We start from the raw sequence: 23133 nt of genomic DNA on the forward strand, positions 1-23133 counted from the left end.
TGCCCCATTATGTAGCCATTACACTCAATCTACTATCATGCATTCTGTCTAAATTCACTGTTTATGAGCATTTTATGAGAGAATCATTTATTTTCCTATCTTTGTGAAAATTTATAGGTTGTATTCTGCCTGAGGGATCAAATAAACAGTGCTTTTGCTGATGTGAAACAAGCAATCAGAGCAATTCCTTTGCTGCGAAATAGCTTTCCTGCACTTACTATGAGGGAATACAGTACACAACAGCTTTCAGAGTGCCAGTGCATGCTGTTAGTGAGGTGCACATCCATTTAATAAAATATGTATCAACCCTCGTGACATACATTTCAAAGCAGACAGAGTGGAAGACCATCTCACTTCCACACATCACCGCACATGTCTACTCATAATCTCACATGTGATTATTTCAGCTCTATTTGTGCATCCGCCCTAATGAGACTGATTTCTGTATCTAAATTTAGCTAGTTATAGTAATGCTTTTTCATAGCTTTTAGCATGCATGGCTATTTTATATGGGCAATATCAAAGCAGTAATTATATAATATACCCTAAACAACCTAATTCTGGAGTCAAGGGGAGACTATAAATAGACTCAAAATGTATCTGAATATTTTATGAGGAGGTCTATTTTCGTCCCGCTTTTCACACCAGATTAGAGAAGTGGAAAATCCTCCTTCAGCACATGCACTTTTGAGGCATGAAGATCACTTTGCTGCATTGGGAAGTGTTAATTAGGAGGACACATTGTGTTTTTGTTCAGCTGTTCTGTTATAATTCTGAATGCACAAAAGGATCACAGAAGCTCTTACAGACTAACAGTCACTGCCATGTGCTCACCAGTGGCTCTAATGCGTGCTTTCATATTTCTGCACCACAGGATCACTGGAGACATACTCAGTTACTGCAGATCTTTATCCTATCAGTGTGTGTTTCTACCACGCAGCAGGTGACAGCAGCGTGGTGCCTTTCACTCTCCTTCACCCAGCCTCGCTCTCAAACGGTGCTAAGCCCTGCAGTCTGTAGCCCTTCCACCATCACTGATATCGAAAACTTTGACCTGAGCACCGTCACGTATTAAAGCAAATGACAATGGGAAGACTCCGGGGGGGTTGTTGATGGAGTGAGCACCAAGCAAAAGCATGAACAAAGGGATACTTTTAAGGATGAACATTAGAAGGAAATGATGAATCAGAATTAGAATCGCATTTATTTGCCAAGTATCTTCAAAGAATACAAGGAAATTTACTCCGTTTTTTTTTTTTTTTTAACTATGTTCTCTCTGTACAACATAGTAAACAAGCACTAAAAAAGAAAAAAAAAAGATGGAAGATGACTACAGTTGTTTTTTTTATAGTGCTGTGTTATCCTCCTCAGACCCAGCTATGGTTTTCTGTCCACATTTATGGACAAGAGTTTCACAACTTTATACAAAAAAGAAAAGAAAAGAAAAGAAAAGAAAAGAAAAGAAAAGAAAAGAAAAGAAAAGAAAAGAAAAGAAAAGAAAAGAAAAGAAAAGAAAAGAAAAGAAAAGAAAACTATCCACCACAAAGGACATTCCATAAAAAATTTTAAAAACTTCATCTGAAAAAACTGTTGCATCATGATGTTTCCAATATAGGCACTTATTTAATAAAAAAAACAAAAAAAAGCTTGTACTTTGCTGACATTTCCTGGGTCTCAGGACGTTAATGAGACTTTAGAGCTAAGAGAAGGCATCAGTATCTGATTGCTGACTAACAGGTGTGATAGACGGCCCACCTACCAGTTGATTTGCTGTATGTTTTCTGATGTATAGCATGAATCTCCTCTAATAACAACAGTTTTGTTGGTTTGTTTGTCTGGAAAATCACATTTTACAATTCACATGACAGTTTATTGCTGCATCTTAATGTTTAATTATCCAGATTTTTTACCCAGTTCTGTTTTACTTCCAATTTATGTATAATGTGTTTGTTCTTGTCTATCTATCTATCTATCTATCTATCTATCTATCTATCTATCTATCTATCTATCTATCTATCTATCTATCTATCTATCTATCTATCTATCTATCTATCTATCTATCTATCTATCTATCTATCTATCTATCTATCTATCTGTTTTAATTAGGCCTCACAGCAAGAAAGTCCTGCTTGTGCCAGGTTTTTCTGGCACAGGTGTTTTTTTTCCGTCCTCCTCCCACCATCCTTAGACATGTGTGATAATAGGTTGTTGGTCAGTCTAAGTCGCCTGTATGTGAGAGTATGACAGTGAACGGTTGTTTGTCTGTATATGATGAATTGGTGACATGTTTGCCTTTGCCCGTTGGTAGCCAGAATAGGCTCCATCATCCCAGTCGCCCTCTCGAGGACTAAGCGGTTTAGAAAATGAATGAATGAACAGTTTGAATTACCCCTAGTTCATCATACTTAACCTGTTATCATAACACAACTGCAGCCTGCTAACTGGTGGTGACCTTAAGGGTTAAGGGTTAAACATATTTATTAATCTTATGTCATCTCAGTGATCTTGCACCAGGTCCCAGGCTGATGTCCCAGTCCTGTCACAAACAGCTCCATTCATGGACTAATGCAGGCTCTTCAGGCCCACCAGAAGATATGCAGCGCACTAAATTGGACTAAATTTGTCATGGCTGTTCATGGAGTGAGTACTGAACAGAGTTATGAACAAGTGAATAGAATGGTGTGCAATTTATAAAGAAGAATAAACAAGTCAGATTGTATGTTTTAAACATCATCTCATGCTCAGATTCTATTTTGAATATGAATAAAACTCATCTGACTTTACTGCTGGAACTTTTTAATAACAATTTACAGAGTAAAATATAGCTTTTTGTGTAATTTTAAAAAATCAAAAGAGTATATAATATTCCTCCAAGTTGTACACTTCAATATTGTAGACTTTCCTTGTTACTACTTACATGTGTTTTCTTGTATTTTTTATATTTATTTCTTGGATTTTTTTTTTTTTTTTGCCAAGTTTTGATTCAGTTTGTTTGTTTGTTTGTTTACTCTAGCAGCAAAACTACTGGTTGAATTCATACCAAATTGGGTTTATAGATTGTTAGTAACCCAGTATAGATCTCATAACATTTTGAGAACAGTAGGTCAAAGTTCCAATTTTTTATGAACTTTTAAAATCTTTTTTTTTCTCCCATTTTCTTATAATGGGCGAAATTTCAAGTGTCTATAAAAACATTAATTTTGTTTCAATTTACTTCTGACTTGGCACATATATAGAGGCAATTGATATGCTGACATCACCGCGCACATAGACATGATGACATCAGCTGGATCAATGCTAAAATAAGCTACAATATGTGCAAGGAGCGGGGTTTGTTGTGCCTGGCACCACTTATTTTTACTGTTTTTTCTGTCTGCTCTGCTGCCTCTTGGCCAAGTCGTCAATTTAAAAGAGAGCTGGTTCTCAGTTGACCTACCTGATTAAGTAAAGGTTAAATAAATAAATAAATGGCCAATGTGTGAGTCATCCAAACAGTGCTGGGAGAGCCTATTAGGTGTGGGGGTTTTTTTTGTGGGTGCACAGCGGGTAGGTGGACAGCATGGAGCAGACATGAGGAGGTCAACAGATGTGCACGGACTCACACCCACACATGCTCACACATTAAGCCGACACACGCTGCGAAGCAAACTTGACAATCGCTCGCTCCCAACATGGTGTCCTTCCGTCTCACACACATACACACTTTTCTGAAGGGTGCCATTTCTCTGTCAACTCCTCCACCGAACAGTTTGATAACTGTGAGTCACCACGGCTGCACGGCACAGAGGATTGGTGGCTGAGTGACGCGGTTGACACAGCGTGAACAGACACACAATGAAGCCTGTTAGATGACCGGACAGAGTTGTGAAGCGCCATGTCCTGGAGGCCATTTCACGAGACACTAAAAAAAATTAATATTGTCAATGTGAAACTCGCATATTTGTGGATTTTGTAGCAGTTCAGACTGATGGGTCACTTGTTTCCTATCAAAGCCATAGCCCCTCCTCATTTCTTCTTTAATGGCTGTGTTTTGTGAGTGAAGAGCTGCTAACAAGAGCTAGCGTGCTAACTGCTAGCCCACAGGTGTCAAACATGCAGCCCGGGGGCCAAATCCGACCCGCCAAAGGGTCCAGTCCGGCCCTTAGGATGAAGTTGTGAAATGCAAAAATTACACTGAAGATATTAACAATCATTTTAGTTCAGGTTCCAGTGGGCAGGACCAGTAAAATACGATCATAATAACACATAAATAATGACAACTTCAAATGTTTCTCTCTGTAAATGTAAATATTTTCATGTATTTACACTAAAACAAAGTATAATTTCACAAAAAATGTGAATGACATGAACAAATATGAACCACCCGAAATGTCTTAGAAGAAGTAAGTACAGTTCTAACAAGATTCTGCTTGTTACTAAATGTTTGGTGTATTTGTAGATCCACTGTGATCTGTAAGTTAAAATGTACATGTGTAAATGATAAACTGAGGCAGAATATTATTAAAATTACACTTATTTTTTCAGTTTGTTCATGTTACTCACATCTTTTGAAAGGATAGTTTGTAGATGTAAACCTTTTTATAATGTAAATTTACTTTTTTTTTTGCTCTAAAACATAGAGAAAAGTTTGGAGTTGACATTATTTATATATTATTATGTTATTATTTTACTGGTTCGGCCCACTTCAGATCAAATTTAGCTGAATGTAGCCCCTGAACTAAAATGAGTTTGATACTCCTGTGCTAGCCAGTCCTGTTTGACACTAGCTATGTTTACATACGCAAAACGTCTTCAATCTGGTTACAATTCAGATCAGAACTTTACTGTTTATATGGAGCCTGAAAACGTTCATCTGATTATAATGTTCATTTGTATGTTTGAATAGAATAAATCATTTTGACATGCACAGAATTGTCTGAGATTTCGGAAACAACAGTAGAAGAAGAAGAGGCAGTGACTTCCGATGTAAACAAACACCGCTGCATGTGCCCCCAATTTCAATTATGTCAATGTATGGCTGACATACCAGACACAAACAGTAAGGATAATTTACAACCAAACTATGGTAGAAGTGTTCACATACCCATCGGTTGGATCAATAATTGGCATAACCCACCCATTTTGATCTAACAGAGTTTGATCAGGTCAGAATCGTCCTATTGGCATGTTCACAAGAAGCATTTTTATTCCAGTCAGGCTTTTAATCTGGTTGGTTGTGTCCGTGTAAACATGCCTACTCAGACGTAATTCTAAGAAGGTGATGTTCTTTTAGTGAGCTAAAGGTTTTGGGGTTTCTGAGAAAACATTCAAGGCTACAACCCCCAAGGGCGAGTGCTTATTTACTTAATTAATAAAGAAAACAAAGCAAATTTGTATTTCATTAGCACAATTCTTTCATAAAACACCATTTAATAAGAAATGATTGGAATATTTTATTTTGCCACTACTCAGATGAAGGATAAAATATTATGATACTACATTTTATTTAGAAATACCTTCTGGTGACAGACATTTTCCTGTGTTATGTGGGCACCAGTGAAGGAGAAATGATGAGGGGCTTTGGACACATCATAAAACATAGAAGGGGCTGGAGGTCCTTGTTATGACTAATAACATATCTGAGTGGTGTATTACTGTATTTTATTCGAGTGAGCACATCAGAGGTTCAGGGCTTATCACACAGTTTCTTTAGGTGAAATAAATGGAGCCCATAGTCACATCATTATTTACCTTTAACTACAAGCCTGTAAATCCATTGGTAACAGATATGATTTAATATATTAGCTTATCAGATGTAGTATGTTGGAAAAATCAGATAGCAGCTCCTTATCGTTGAGATTCTCTGGAGACAGGCTGTCATGTGTTATGTCTCTAAACCTCAATCTGATAATTCATCCAGGAGACAGCGTCGCCTGTGAGATTCAGCTGTTCCTGCTAGTACTGCTGCTTCAAGCAGTAGGAGGTCTGTGACTACTGGCCTGTGCAATGAATAATTGATTCCCTCTAGACCCCAGGCTCACCACGCTAAAGGGTTTTATTTCCACACTTCTCCTTTGGAAATAGTGCCATTTATTTTTACACATTTATAATGGTGCTTTTGTGGTTCAAAGGGTGAGCAGTGCAAATGAAGATGAAGAAATGCTCCTTTGTACGACAATAAAACTGCAGAGGTGGGTGTAGCGTAAGACAGAGATTGATTGAGACTCCAATACATACTGTATATATATATATATATATATGTGGGAGCAGTGGAGAAGAAGCGAACATCAAACAGAGACATTGCCAGTGGCAAATGGAAACCAAATGATTTCTATTTGGTTCTCCCTGTAGGTTATTTCAAGCTTAAAAGGATCCGTGGTGCAGACTGTGACACCGACATAAAGATCGTTTTTAGACCTGTGTGAGAGAAAAGCAAAAAAAGGTACCCAGGGGCAAGCACTGTGGATGAAACCAATGTGGATCTATATACACATATGTAGTGCTGTAATACCACTTATGTCCACTAGATGATGACTCCAATTTCAGCTCAAAAAAACTTCTTCTCTAGAAATACTAACTAAGCTGATATTTTTTCTACTGACCACTATGATCTTAGTCCCTGTATTTGGACATTCTAATATGCGTACTGTTGATCATGTGACGTGCGAAGATATGGAGTTGGTCCCTGAACACCCTTGATGGCAGTTGACTGCTCTGAATGTGTGCTGTGTGTTAATGCTAATGCACAGTATTGTGTTTATTAGGATGGTAAATTGCAGAGATCGAATTTCCCCACAGGGATAGTGAAGTGAGTTAACCTTTAACCTTTATGTATCCTTTAATGAGATTTTAAGGCCAATTAAAGGCTTTGGTATCTGCTGTGTAAGTGTTGAGTGAAGGCTCACTGCACACTCGGTTCCACTGGAGCTGCACAGCAAGAGGTTATAGTAATAAATACAAGAATGGTTTTCCAAGTTTGTAAAAAACAAAACAAAAAAAAAAACAGCTTAGGCTTGCAGTGGAAATGAGTTGTTAGAATGTGGATGGACGGATTTTTCATTGAGCTGTATCATAAAGATTCTGGTTACCTGGAGTTAATTATTCCAAGTTAAAGCTGTTATCATTACCTCGATAGTTCAGCTATTTATGGGATTAAATTGATTTTGTACTATTTGGTTTGTTATTATTAGATCACTTTTCAGTAGAGACAGGAAACAGATGCCAGAGAAGGAATGATATGCAGTAAAGCGATCAGGCCAAGGTTATCATTATTAAGGAAAACTAACGAAATGACGAAAACTAGAATTTTAAAAACATTTTTGTAAACTGAAATAAATAAAAACTATAATTAAAAGAAAAACCGATAACTTACTGAAACTGTATTGTGTGCTGACAAAACTAACTAAAACGTATAAAATTTCCTTAGTTTTCGTCTTTGTCGATGTCGGATTGATATGAAATCAATTTTATTTCCCTCAAGCAAATTTGCTGCTGGCATCATATGATATTTAACTGTCTTCTCGTCACTTGTCGTTTAGAACCGTCTTCTCGTTCCCACTCTACCTGGAAACATGGAGACTAAAGTTGGGAGAAAGCAGCAGAGTCCTGTATGGGATTTATTTGAATATGACGGCGAAGAAGATAAAAGATATAAAGAAACTAAAACTAAACTGAAACTAAGCATTTAGAAAATAACAAAAACTAATAAAAACTAGCAAACCTGCTCTAAAAACTAATTTAAAACTAACTGAATTGGAGAAAAAAGGTCAAAACTAAACAAAACTAAACTATAATAAAAAATCCAAAACTATTATAACCTTGGATCAGGCCAATCCGAAAATATTTTTGCTGTATTGTTCAGTGCATAAAATAAATAAATATAGTAAAAAAAAAAAAATAAGTGTGAAAAAACAATCAATAAACAGGCTACTGTTTATATAATCTGTCCATGTGACCAGTGAAGATATTTTTGTTTAACATATGGTGGTGGTGATGATAAGTCTGACTTTTTTGTTTTTGTTTTTATTTTACAAAACCCCTTAAATCGAGTCTTATGAGCAGCCACCTCTTTCACTCAGTATACAGAGCATGAATCACACAGAGAAAATTTAGCCTATTTTTGCTACCTACGTAATGGCTTAAATATGTTACAAAAACATGTTGTGAGGAGTAGGAGGAAGAGAATTCAACCGACAGGCTCTTTCAATCACTTGTTGAGGTGCTCAGAATATGTTGGTTCACATTTCCCAAAGTGAATCATCATCTACGGCTCTTTATCACCTTACACAAAAGACGCTGGGCTGTTGAAAGACTAGTTTCCATCAGGTGAAGTCAGATAAAAACTTGCATTAGGGCATCGGAAATGACTGAATTTGGTCCCGGATGTGCTTTGAAAGAGAACTATCTGAATTGTTGGACTGTAGTGAGATATTTTCAGTATTAAATATGAGTCCCATTCTATTCTATGCTAATAATCACTAACATCAAAAGTACTCTAAAGCCCATTTCACACAGCATTAGTACTGTGGACGTCTGGTCAGTTGTAATAATTAAGGAGGGTATCTCTTATCTTAATCCCGTGCAAATCAGCCATGTCTGAAATTTGCAAAGTAAAACTTCCACACCAAATTACCCATACTATTTCAGCAAACAGATCCATGCACATAGATGTCTCTGTAATTTGGTGGAATATACAATGTTTGCATTTATTGGACCTATTTCCTGGTTGAGGATGATGGAGGCTGCACTGGTGGTGATAAATTTAAACTTTAAAAGTGTTTTTGGTGGAAATCCAGGAAGCTCACTTCACAATGCAACATGGATATTTAGTATAAGAGCAAACTTTAACCTTTCAAGAGCAACATTAGCATGTTATTCTTTTCAGAGAGATGGATAACATGTATGGCAGCTATAGTAAAGAACACTTCTCTATCTTTCAACAGTTTGAACTGATACACTGCAAAAATCAAAATCTTACCAAGTGTTTTTTCCCATTTCTAGTCAAAATATCTCATCACACTTAAAATAAGACATAATCACCTAAAGAGTAAATTTTCAGCGAGATATAAGAAGTTATTTTAAGACAATAGATCTTGAAAATCTTATTTCAAGAAATCTTACCAAGATAATTTTCACTTGTTCCATTAACAGATTTTTTCCTTAAATTAAGCAAAAAAAAAAAAAAATAAATAAATAAATATCTTGACTTAAGCAAAAAAAAATCTGCCAATGGAACAAGTGAAAATTATCTTGGTAAGATTTCTTGAAATAAGATTTTCAAGATCTGTTATCTGAAAGTAAGTCCTTATATCTCACTGAAAAGTTACTCTTTAGGTGATTATGTCTTATTTTAAGTGTGATGAGATATTTTGACTAGAAATGAGAAAAATACACTTGGTAAGATTTAGAATTTTGCAGTGTATAAGAACTGATGAACACTATCAGCTGTTTGTCCCATTATTGATTATCATTTAATGATGCTGTTGAGGCTGTCAGCTGTGAGACTTTGTGGCTGCCACTCTAGTCTTAGCAATGTTGGCTGTAACTTCACTGTCGATGGTTTATAAATAAAGCTTTTATAGTTGTAGTGACGAACTTTTGTTAACATCAACTGCATTATTATTTCTACACCACCAGTGGTACATAACATGTGTTCTACCAGGTGAGCATCCCACCAGCCTGTGAATTTGTGTTCATATTACATTACATTATAGGCATTATCGATATTAGATAATAATTCCCGGGAACCTTACCCCCCCCAATCACACCATTTACATGTGCAGCCATGATGAGGGAAATATATAAATAATATCCAATTCTAACTTCTCATTTATATAAATAATTAAATAAATATCCAATTTCTTAGTTTTCTCTATATTTTTGTTTCTTCGCTAATTTGTGTTTTTTTTTTTTTCTACCTGTCTCTTTCTCTGCACTTGCTTGTTGTATGTTACTGCTGCTACCTGTGAAATTTCCCCACGGTGGGATAAATAAAGTCTTATCTTATCTTATCTTATCTTATCTTATCTTATCTTATCTTATCTTATCTTATCTTATCTTATCTTATTTGAGCTTATCTTATCTTATCTTATCTTATTAATGTTATCAGCTGTAGATTCTGCAACTCTGAAATACTATACTCTGTGTTAAATACAATATATAACATTTAACACTTAATATGCTAATTTCTAGCACTAGCACTGAGGCCAGTTTTTTTTTTTTTTTTTATTAACTTACTCATAGTGGGATGACTTTCTAAACCTGTGAACACCCATAACACCCACAACGTTTTATTAGATCCAACAGTTAGCTCAAATTGGCTCCAAGTGGTGATATTACACCTTGCTACGTTCAGCCTGAGATCTTGGCGGGAAGAGTGTGGTAAGACATACATATACATATACATATACATATACATATACATATACATATACATATACATATACATTTATATATGTTTTACCTCCTAAATCTTAGTTTATAATGTGAAGATGTAGAGCAGAGGTGTCAAACATACAGTCATGGAAAAAATTATTAGACCACCCTTGTTTTCTTCAGTTTCTTGTTCATTTTAATGCCTGGTACAACTAAAGGTACATTTGTTGGGACAGATATAATGATAACAACAAAAATAGCTCATAAGAGTTTGATTTCAGAGCTGATATCTATCCATTTTCCATGTTTTCTTGATAATAACCAAAATCACTTCAGTTCTTATATCAATATCTATGGCATTGCACTGACAAAAACAGTGCTTTTAGGCATTCCATGTTTTCTTTTCTGTCTGTTTTAGTCACATGATACACACAGGAGTTAGTACTTGATTGCATAACCACTGTGTTTGATGACTTTTGATGATCTAATAATGTTTTCTGTGACTGTATGACCTGCAGGCCAAAACTAGCCCTCCAAGGAGTCCAATCTGGCCCATGGGATGAATTTGTGAAATTAAAAAAATTACACTGAGATATTAACAGTCAAGGGTGTCAAACTCATTTTGGTTCAGGGGCCACATACAGACCAATTGAAGACCCTGGTACTGAAGTCACATTTTCATACAATTCAAGTTGAACATATAAACATGTTGAATTTGTTTAGTTAAGTCCACCTATAAATATTTTAATAGACTTTTTTGTGACTTCAGTAGTTTTAGCATCAAGCTCTTCAATTCAATCTAAAGTTGATCAGACCAGTAAAATAATAACATAACTGATACATAATGAGAACACCAAATTTTTCTCCTTGTTTTAGTGTAAAAAATGAAAATTACCTTAAAATGTTTACATCTACAAACTGTACTTTCATAAAAATGTGAATAACCTGAACAGATATGAACAACTTGAAATGTATAAAGAGAAGTAAGTGCAATTTTAACAACATTGTGCCTGTTATTGAATATTTGTGCATTTGTAGAGCCACTGTGCAAGTCATAATACACATGTATAAATGAGACGCTGAGACATAATATTGTTAAAATTGCACAAATTTTCTTAAGAAATTTAGGGTTGGTTATGTTTTTTTTGTGTTATTCACATTTTTTAAGGGATAGTTTGTAGATGTTAACATTTCTATTTTGTAATTTGACTTTTTTACTCTAAAACATAGAGAAAATTTTGGAGTTGACATTATTTATAGATTATTATGCTATTATTTTACTGGAGGTCATATTGGTCTGTATGTGGCCCCTGAACTCAAATGAATTGGACGCCCCTGATGTAGAGGATTTAAATTTTTGCTTACCTGTTCATTGCCCACATATGGAAATGAGATTATACCTAATTCTGGAGCAACACATCATTTCTCTCTGAGACGACTAATTTCTGTACAAACTGAATTTAGCATCTATATTTCATGCTATGATTTGACTGACTGACTTAAAGATTCAATGTGTGATATTCAATCCCATAAAGCGTAGATGTTGCAAGCAAATCAATACCCTCCAACCCACTCTCACCTACATTGGCTCCATTAGAGTCAGTGTTTGTTTTATCTGGTCTGGAATTTTTTTTAGTTAAGGAGATAATAACTCTAGACCACACAGTAATGCACTTTAATGCCTTAGAGCACCAGCAATAAAACAGAATAAAGAAGGAAAGGAAGTCTGCTCTGAGCTACAGTAGAAACATACACATGGTGACCCACATCCTCTGTACATATTTTCATTTTCAGAAGATTAAACCCTAGCGAAAATGTCATTTTAATTATTAATTACCATGTCTGCAATTATGTCCTCCTAAATCCCCATATATATTACTCACTGGATTTTTAAGTGAAATATTAATAGTCTATTGTTTCCAAATCTTTTTGTGAAGCTTGGTGTCTCCTTAGGATCAAAATTTATTAATTTTTTTAAAAAAAAAAACATCATGAATTGCCATTGATTTACATTTTTACTGATTCCCAACTGTCAAAACACTGTCTCTGAAAGCATTTTTTATGTCATTTTTCTCTTTTACACTGTTTTAATCTTGTTATGTCATTTATTCCATTTTTGTCCAGTGTCTTTTACATCATGTCCAACTTGTTATGTATTTTATTTATGCTTTAAGTTATTTGATGATAAGAATGGGGGTGGGATTAAATAAGTTTTTCTTCTTCCCACTGTTTTTTGAGTGTAAATGAGTGATTTTGGAATTTTGAACGTGCACGTATTCTGTAAATGCACGAAATAAACAAATAAATGAATGAATTAATGAATGAATTAATTTAGCATGGACAACACAATATATATATACATTGTAGCAAAAACATAACCAAGAGCTAATGTAATTAGTAGTTTTAAGTCTTTTACATTAGACTGTGGTCATTTTAATCGTTTACATGCTTTCTGTCTTTCACAGTTCATCCTGTTGCATCTTTTACACCATTTTTTCTTGTTATGAGTTGTCAAGTGGTGATATCTATTTTTATAATCTATTCCAGGACAACACTTGCCTACATTTGTTAAATAAAAAGAAACTATCCATTTATTTTACTGGTTATATGTCTACATTTTTTTTTGCATAAAACGGTACCTGTGCCATTTGACAGCTCTGAAACCTATTTCTTGGTGCTTCAGTTTGATTTTATTTATTAGTTTTTTTTTTTAACAAAGAACTGTTAAAGGAGATCCTTGAGAGCCACAAAATATTTCTCTCTTTCTGAACATACATCTGTAAAATATATCTCAAGGTATGTTTGAGTGACCCTATCTATCCTCACTTTCACCTTATAAACTCTCATAAATCAAACTATCCACTCAGGCATGAGCGCAGAGAAATGTCTCAAATCATTTTCCAATCCCAGTTATACTTGTCAGCGTGATGCAGTGACCTTAGATCTTGACCCATAATTCTGAGTTTTATATCCGTGAACAGCGAGAAGCTCTGTCGTGCTCTGTGTTGAAAAGCGACTGACACCATAAAAACATCTTGTTAAATGCGCTGTTAAATCATGATGGGACTTATTTTTCCTCCTGCCCTTTCTGCTTGTTATCTGGTCCAATTCACACAATTCCTTTTTGGAGGTAAAATCTTCGCTGGTAAAAAAAAAAAAAAAGTGGAATTCTGCAGAGACAGCTGGCTTCAGGTCAAGCGAATACAAGCCTCACGTGACAGTTTCAAGGTGTTTCACACATGTTTTTAATGACTGCCTCTTAAAACCAGCATTTTCTGAGATATTAAATTTTATGTTGATGTCGAGCCCTTTGAGTATGTGAAAAATTCTAAGAAACAAAAAGGTCAGTCGTCGCCTCACATGTACCATGATCTGTAGAGGTAAAGTCATTTAAATTAAATATGTTGTTACTTAAGAAAAAGCCTCCCACTGCATGTTGTACATTAAAAAAACTCCAGTGTTGCTGTGGCTGTGAGCCTGTTTCCTTATTTAAAATGTGTGGGTGTTGTTAAAGCTTCTTCACATGCTGTACTTCTAATACTTTTATGAAGGATATAGGTCACTCAGATAGAAATTCAGCTATTCACTTGTGATTTTTTCCTCAAGATGTGGTTTTTAGTGGAAAAATTGTGCTTGTGATGCTTGTATTATTCTATTATTCTATGTAGGTATTTTTAAGCTAAATTTTAGACATATATTTTACTTTATTTTTGAAATTAGCCTTAGATTTTAGTCGATTTTAATGTATTCATTTATTTATTAGTTATTTATTCTATTTTACTATGGCTAATACGAGTCCTCAGTAACTAGTTTCATTCTTTCTCTGTGATGGAATGATGAATAAACTCCTTTGAATCCTTTGTATGCTTTATTAAAATGATATACGATAATCAGATTGTGAATTTATTTCCTGATAAATAATAAATAAATAATAAATAAAACAAATAAAACCTAAAATAAACACTTTAGTGTCTATATTGTATCTTGATCAGTGTTTTCCATGTGATGTAACGTCTACTTTAGATGCAGTCTGAGGCTGCATACAGTCTGATGTGGTTTTTCAACACATGCGATGTGTCACTGAGCATTATGGATTTCTTTGTGGTAACCCTCAAGGTGTTACTGTTCCTCCTGTTAAAGGATGAATCTACCCCTAAGACTAGCTATGATATTTACCCATGAACTGCCATGCAATCGGAGACAGACAGAACAGGGTTTGTCTCCAGTTAGTGGCTCATCACCACAACTGGAATAACAAGAAACCTGAAGAAAATGTAGCTAATGGATGTCAATTGTTAGGCCAATACACAAAAATGTGTAGCCTTTCTGCAATTTCTGAAATCTTCTGCCTCTATAGGAGGGGTGTCAAACTCATTTTAGTTCAGGGGCCACATTCAGCTAAATTTGACCTGAAGTGGGCCGAACCAGTAAAATAATAACATAATAATATATAAATAGTGTCAACTCCAAACTTTTCTCTGTTTTAGAGCAAAAAAAGTGAATTTACATTATGAAAAGGTTTACATCTACAAACTATTCTTTCAAAAGATGTGAATAACATGACCAAACTGAAAAAATAAATGTAATTTTAACAATATTCTGCCTCAGTTTATCATCTACACATGTACATTATAACTTACAGATCACAGTGGAGCTACAAAATACACAAAAGATTTAATAACAGACAGAATATTTTTAAAATTATACTTACTTCTCTTAAGACATTTCAGGTTGTTCATATTTGTTCAGGTTATTCACATTTTTTGCGAAATTATACTTTGTTTTAGTGTAAATACATGACAACATTTACATTTACAAGGAGAAGGAATGGAGTTGTCATTATTTCTATGTTATTATAATAGTATTTTACTGGTCCTACCCACTTCAGATTGAATTGGTCTGAATGTGGAACCTGAACTAAAATGATTGTTAATATCTTAGTGTAATTTTTTCCATTTCACAAATTCATCCCAAGGGCCGGACTGGACCCTTTGGCGGGCTGGATTTGGCCCTGGGCTGCATGTTTGACACCTGTGCTCTATAGTGTTCATACCGCAACTTATCATTTAGCAAATTAACACAAAAACAAGTAAATAAATATTTAAATTATCTTTCTGTTTACCATCTTTCTGTGTAAATATCTCATGTTACAACGTGGACACCTGCAGCTTATAGTCAGGTGTGGCCTATATATGTACAAATATTATTTTCTTTTAAAATTTGGTGGGTACGGCTTATAGTCAGGTGCACTCTAAAGACCAGAAAATACAGTAATAGTTTTACTGCTAGACAAACAAAAAACTTAATCTAGCCAGTTTGGTAACACAGAGTGACATTAGTGTGTGTCTTTCTCACATTGCTAATGGCTATAAGTGATGACATTTTGTGATGTAATGATGTTGCTGTGTAGGCTGGAGAAAAGAAGAAAGTCCACAAGTTGAACCAACCAACGCAAGCATTAACACAGAACTAACACCAGGTTTGTACTGGTGGAAAAGGGTTAAAATAATGCACTTCTCTGGAACAAAAGAGGAATTGGCTCATAGTAGACTGGGTAAATAGATGGAGTGGAGTCAAACATACTGTAAATTAAAAAAAAAAAAAAAAAAAAAAAATTCAACAGAATGTAATCTATCCACCGCACCTGAATACAGTTGACAAATGAGAGGTTAACAAATTAAAGGGATATAACTGTATCGTATTCATAATTATGTTTTCATTTTTTTTTACCGTAGAATGAGCCTTTTATATTAACAGAGCAAATGGGTCACCTTAATGGATTCCAGCATCCACCATCTTGTGGCACCATGTTAGCATTGGTTATTATTGAAATGCTACCACCTAGCATGAGTACTACTATGATGACTTTTCTTTTGAATTGGTAATATTTATGCTTGGGGTAGACACAAAACATGATGCATTAATGCAAGGAAAAAGTGACTAAGTGCGATGGGAACAGATTTTGCAAATAACTATGTGTATGTAGGTGTGGGAACCAATAAGGAAACGGCAATGCTCCTTGATTTAACACAGCAAACAAGAATAAATGCCATATTATTTGGAAAATTGCAACTAAATGCCACCGTGTATCAAGAGATGCAGAGACAAATATTAGTAAAAGGCTTTGAAAAACTGTGGGCGAACAACATAAAATGAGCCACAGCTGTAGTTCACTTCACAGTTTTAAGGTATGAAGTCCAAATGAGACAACTATATGTGTAATGGACAGAAAGTTCAATTTATAGTGACATTTTTACATTGTATTTGGAGGGAAACCCTGTTACTGCCCATACAAGGCTCTTTTAATTTTTTCAGCGGTCACTGTACGGTGGTGAGGTGAGGGTCATTCAGATGGTTGAAACCTTTTGCAGATGTCACAAAAGTACACACTAGTCGCTCTTCTATTGGACATATGCACAAAACTTTACAGATATTTACTAAATGTCAAAAAAACAGAAGTGCGTAATGTCGGTTTTTCCATTAAATTACAACTGCAATGATTTGTTTATTTATTATTGTGAAATGACACGAGAAGTCATTCCATAAACATGGCAACGAAATTAAATATCGTGTTGATTTACAGATATATTCATTATTATTATATATTACTCTTCTATCCTGTACTGAATTAAAAAATGATTGGGTTTCCTGGTGTCCACACATACCGTGCCAATGTTTCTTTTAAAACTCTTCATCTTCGCTTGTTGTAACGTTCGTCAACATCTGGTCTGTTTTATTCATGTGACTCTAGTTGCAGAAAAAGGTCTTCCCATTGCAGATCTGCATTATATACCAATTGCACTACGCCCAAAAACCCACCTCTTGCCAGCACAGAAGCTTTTATTCAAAAAACTTTTGGCAAAATTGTCATTTTTCCATAAGGTAAATTTTTATGCACAAGTTATATTCACGCAATTTGAGGGTCAATGGAGAAGCGACTACAGTAATACTGGAGAAAAAACCTGAAAAATAAAAGCAAGAAAGATGCAAAATACAGACTCCTCTAAATGAAAGACAAAAGCGGTCACCTATAAACTGTTAGAAGTCTGAAAATGATGTGATTTACGTGCTCTATAGACAGTACTACCCACCATCATCATCAAAATACTGAATATCTTTCAGGAACCACATTACATAATGAGTCTGTATAAGCCATTAATCTGTGAACAAGTTTTGTCCTGTACTTTTCCCACATTTGACCTCCGCTGAAAATAAAAGCATAATTTCCAGAAGGACAGGCTTGACATGAAAGGATGTGGCATGAATAATTTTCGAGATCATGTGACAAGCTAATGAAACCAGATTTAATTAGAATAAGAACGCCTAATTACCGCTGATAGCAATCATATCTCCAAAACCACCGCTAAAGGTCAGTTCTTGGGCTTTCAATGTTACTCATCATATCATATTTAATACTACATTCTTCTGAGGTGATATGATGATGAGAAGATTCATTTTTGTATGTGCTGTCAAAGCACGTTCTGTATCAGTAAAGGTAGAAAAATAAGAACTACACTTTTAGGTCTGAACCTGTTAAGTCCTGGGCCATTTGTTTCCAGTGGGAAATATTTCAATGTAACACAAAACAATAAATCAGCTGACGGCAGAAGCTTCATTCATTTAAACCAAGTTTAGATCAGAAAACAGTAAAGGTAAAATAAAATTCATTATCATAATGCGACCTTTATTTTTGATCTTCTTTGTCTCATTCAGTGACTTTTAGGACAAAAGAAATAACACTTGTACTGTTGGATCTGCTTAGTGTTAGCATAGTGGTGCAGTTTGTTGCATTGTTCTTTTTCTTTACTTTAATGAAATTATTCATGACATATGTTGCTCTAGGACCATTCGCTTGTTTTATATATTTGTAGATTTAAGTGCCTGTTATTATTACCCCACCCCCCAAAGGGGAGGCAAGGGGGATTGATCATGGTTTTGTTTGTTTCTTTGTTTGTTTACACTCAAGCAGCAAAACTATTGGTTGAATTCATACCAAATTTGGTTTATAGGTTACCAGTGACCCAGAATAATGTCATTACATTTTGGGAAAAGTAGATCAAAGTTCCAATTTTTTTTTAGGATTTTTTAAACCCCCCCCCCCATATACTTATAATGGGTGAAATTTCACATGTCTATAAAAACATCAATTTAGTTTCAATTTACTTCAAACTTCACACATATATACAGGCAGTTAATATGCTAACATCAGCACATGCATAGACATAATGACATCAGCTGAATCGATGCCAAAATAAGCTACAATATGTGCGAGGGGTGGGGTTTGTTGTGCCTGGAACCACTTGTTTGGATTGTGTTCTTTTGCCCGACAGCTGGTTTTAGCTAACATTCTTCTGTTTTTTTATGTGGATGTATAGCATGTGTGTATTGCTACAAACATCACATAGCATTACCATGGCAACAAAAACAGAACTGTGACTGCCCTCGGTACCAAGGGCAACCGGGCTGAAGAGGCTACAACTACATTCTACTAAACTAATACAATGATGAGAAGATTCATTTTGTTGATTCAGTCAAAACACATTCTGCTGCAATCAAGTTAAAAAAAAATAAGAAGTGTACTTTTAGGTCTGTTACATGAACATGACGTTAGCTCACCTTGATGAGTGCCTCCAGATCATCACTTGTTACACATGGGTGTTTCTCCAAAAATGTAGTCTTCTCCAGGGCGATGCTATCCTTCAGTTTCTTCTCATACCACTGCTCCAGAGCTTCGAATGTCAGGCCTCCACAGATAAGGTAGAGAAGAACAACAATGAACACAGCCAACACAGTCTTCCACTTCATCACTGAGTGGAGCGCTGAGGCCGCGCCATCGCAGCTGGTGTCCATGCTGGCCACCACGCTGGCAGAGCGCGATGAGATCGACAGGCGTGGCAGCGGGCAGTGGCCGTTGGCCTTTGGGTCGCAGCCCATGGGGTTCTGCATGGTTGCCACACTGGCCTGGACAAGGCTGGATTTCACCATGCCAGGCTGGGATTTTTTGGGTGGGACCAAGTTGGTCTGGACCGCCACTAGACAGAGAGACATAAGAAAACAGAAAAGTGGATTTATCCTAAAAGATCTAAACATCCACTCGTGACCAAAGGAATCTACTGATTTAAAATGTTTAACAACCAAGACCCACTAATCCTATCACTACATGTAAATAACTCAGGTAAAATGCAGTGTCTTAGCTTTTCATTTGACCCATTTGGATATTCAGAGGCTCTGTAGTAAACGTGGAAAGACCGTTGTCTTCTACAAAATTGATTCACCAGTAAAACCTATGTAGTTTGACAAAGAGTGGTTATAGCCCCTTGTTTTTATATTCACGTAATGATATATTTTACTGAAAGTACATTTTTCTTCAGTTTTGATGTAATAACCTTTTGAATTTTCTCTGAAATTTTGTGAACTTCTACATGATAAGTTAGTGAAACACAGAAAAATACATAATTTCCACTGAAAAATGCAGAAGATAATGTAATGATAATTGTGATAAAACACTAAAGAAAGATTTGATGAGTGTTTAAGGGTTAATATACAAGCATGTGACAGCTTCAGTGCTGCTTGGTGTTGACTCTTCAAGTGAACTCTACCTGGACACGTCGCCAGTTCATCGCAGGGCTGACATATAGAGACAAACTCTCTCTCACATTCACACCTATGGGCAATTTAGATTAACCAGTTAACCTATCAGTGAATGTCTTTGGATGGTGAGAGGAAGCACATAACAATATATTAATAATGTCAACTCCAAAATTTTCTCTGTGTTTTAGAGTGAAAAAAGTAAAATTACATTATGAAAACATTTACATCTACAAAGTATCCTTAAAAAATGTGAATGACATGAACAACCATGAAAAAACTGAACTTTATTAAGAAGAAGAAGTGCAATTTTGACAGTATCATGTGTCAGCTTATCATTTATACATGTGCATGACAACGTACAGGTCACAGTGGATATACAAATACTGGCAGAATATTGTTAAAATTGCACTTTCTGCTCTTAAGACATTGCAGGTTGTTCATATTTGTTCAGGTTATTCACTGTTTTGTGAAAGGATAGTTTATAAATGCAAACACTGTCATAATGTAATTTTAGTATTTTACTGCTCTGACCCACTTTAGGTCTAAACTACAACTAAAATGATTGTTAATATCTTAAGAGTAATTTTTGCATTTCACAGATTCATCTCATGGGATGAACTGGACCCTTTGGTGAGCCGGTTTTAGCCCGCGGGCCTTATGTTTGACACCGGTGGTCTAGTTCTAGGTTAAAACACGGTATTCGAAATCTCTCTGACAGGACATTTTACAGACAATTTGACAGATTAGTGTTGCTAAATGACCCACATTTTTACTTTTAAATTCATTTTTGTTTTAGTTGGACCATAAGGGATTATCCAAAACAAGGAGCTACTTTATATTGAAATACATGTTGGAATGGCAATCAGTAAATCTCTGATGGGACATTACTGTGTTTTGACCCTTCTATGAAAACCCAGCCTGGCATTATCAGACTCATTTGAGAATTAATCTGGACCCAACAGACTCAAATGCAATGAAACACAAACAAAACAAAACCCAAAGTAAACAACACAACTTTAAATACACTTATTTTTTTCTTATTACCTGCTTTATTTAACAGTTTCTGAAGACTATTACACATCAGCGGCAATGTTATTATCGTTAACGAAAACTAACGAAATGACGAAAACTAGAATTGTAAAAACATTTTCGTTAACTGAAATAAATAAAAAACTGTAATTAAAAGAAAAACGATAACTAACTGAAACTGTATTGTGTGTTTACAAAACTAACTAAAACGTATAAAAATTCTGGATAAAATTCCCTTCGTTTTTGTCTTTGTCAATGTTGGATTGATACAAAATTGATTTATTTCCCTCAAGCAATTTTAGCTGGTGGCACCATACGATACTTAACAGTCCGTCACTTCATGTCACTTGTTGTTTAGAGTCGTCTTCTCATTCCCACTCTACCTGGAAACATGTAGACTAAAGTTGGGAGAAAACGGCAGAGTCCTGTCTGGGATTTATTTAAATTTGACAGTGAAAAGGATAAAAGATATAAAGAAACTAAAACTAAACTAAAACTAAGCATTTAGAAAATAACGAAAACTAATAAAAACTAGCAAACCTGCTCTAAAATCTAATTAAAACCAACTGAATTAGAGAAAAAAAAGTCAAAACTAAATAAAACTAAACTATAATGAAAAATCCAAAACTATTAGAACCTTGATCAGCGGCAGCCATCTTGGTAGTTTAGAAAAGTACCTCAAAGCTGCACCAAATCAGATAAATGGTTGCGATTGGCTCAGTCCAACGGTGGCTGAGTGGAAATCTATTTAAACGGGAGCAGAGCCAGATGCATCTACCAGAGCAAATGAAACATGAGCTCTCACTTTGTCTGATCCCTCAGATAACCTGTCGATCACTAGTGTTTGTTACAAAGGTCAAGGTAATGCTTTAGTTCAGTGCTGCACTGGTCTTACAGTACAGGTACTTTTCTGTTAATAGAATAAATCTCAATCATATTAAACATTAAAGGGGGCATACTTTCTGCTGCTAAATTACATTTCACCAGTGAAAACATACAACCTCCTATGTGAAGAACTAATAAGTGATTTCCTTGTCCTGTGTCCTATTTGCATAGAACTAGTAGGATCTGCGGAATTCTGCTGATTTGGAAATTTCCCCATGACTGTCTTTGATGTGGCACATCTGTTTTACTCCTATTTACTGACATTATTCCTCAATTCTGATGTCAAAAGGAAGTTCATCACTTACACAAAGACATAAAAATGTTCCTTACTGAAGCTCTCATGCATGTTATCCATCTATCTTTTCAGATGTCGCTCTTTTGAAAGATTTAAGTTGGCTCTTTTAGTGAAAATCCATGTTATTTTGTGTCATGAACCTCCTGGATTTCCACTTTTAAATACTTTTAAAACTTTAATCAGCGTCCCCCTCCATCATCCTCAACCAGGAAATAGGCTGAATGATAAAACAAAAATAAAATGTTACATATGCCACTAAATTATAGAGCTGTCCACTGGCACAGGACTCATAATATTACAGGACCCCTGTGTTCACTGAAATAGAGGAGGTAATTTACAGTGGAATTTTTACTTGGCATGACAGATTCACAGAGGATGAAGATAACGGACAACCTCTACAATTACTACAAATTACCAGAGGTCCACAGGTCATACTAGCTCTGACGTGAATAGGGCTTTGCAGAGAACCACAGGTCTTCTTAAAGCCAACACTCAAAGTTGGTTACAAAAATGAACCTTTTTTTTCCTACAGCTACACCACAGCACGAGATGGGGTGTAAGTACTTTTACTCAAGTACTGTATTGTACAGTGTTTAGATACAGTTTTTGGTTTGTTTGTTTGTTTGTTTGTTTGTTAACTCTCTAGCAACAAAACTATTGGTTGAATTCATACCAAATTGGGTTTATAGATTGCCAGTGCCCTAGAATAGATCTGATTACATTTTGGGAAACATAGGTCAAAGTTCAAATTTTTTTAGGAATTTTTCAAATCTTTTTTTTCCCCTATTTACTCATAGTGGATGATATTTCAAACATATGCATCAGCAAAACTATTAGTTGAATCCACACCAAATTGGGTTTATAAATTGCCAGTGACCCAGAATAGATGTCATTACATTTTGGGTAAAGTAGGTAAATGTTTAAATTTTTAATGAATTTTTAAAACATTTTATTTTTCTCCCATATACCATTTACTTATA

At 35.2% G+C, this 23133-nt stretch overlaps 1 protein-coding gene across 2 annotated transcripts in view; it reads right to left on the reverse strand.

The window, feature by feature from the left end:
* The window catches only part of kcnk10b (potassium channel, subfamily K, member 10b), a 42590-nt gene that overhangs the window by 14249 nt on the left and 5208 nt on the right, over positions 1–23133 (reverse strand). For both annotated transcript variants that reach the window (XM_030126093.1, XM_030126091.1), the window contains exon 2: positions 18970–19385. In XM_030126093.1, coding sequence (XP_029981953.1) covers positions 18970–19385 — 416 coding nt within the window. The remainder of the gene's footprint in view (positions 1–18969; positions 19386–23133) is intronic.

Source organism: Sphaeramia orbicularis, chromosome 22, assembly GCF_902148855.1.
Source record: "Sphaeramia orbicularis chromosome 22, fSphaOr1.1, whole genome shotgun sequence".
Taxonomy (NCBI): domain Eukaryota; kingdom Metazoa; phylum Chordata; class Actinopteri; order Kurtiformes; family Apogonidae; genus Sphaeramia; species Sphaeramia orbicularis.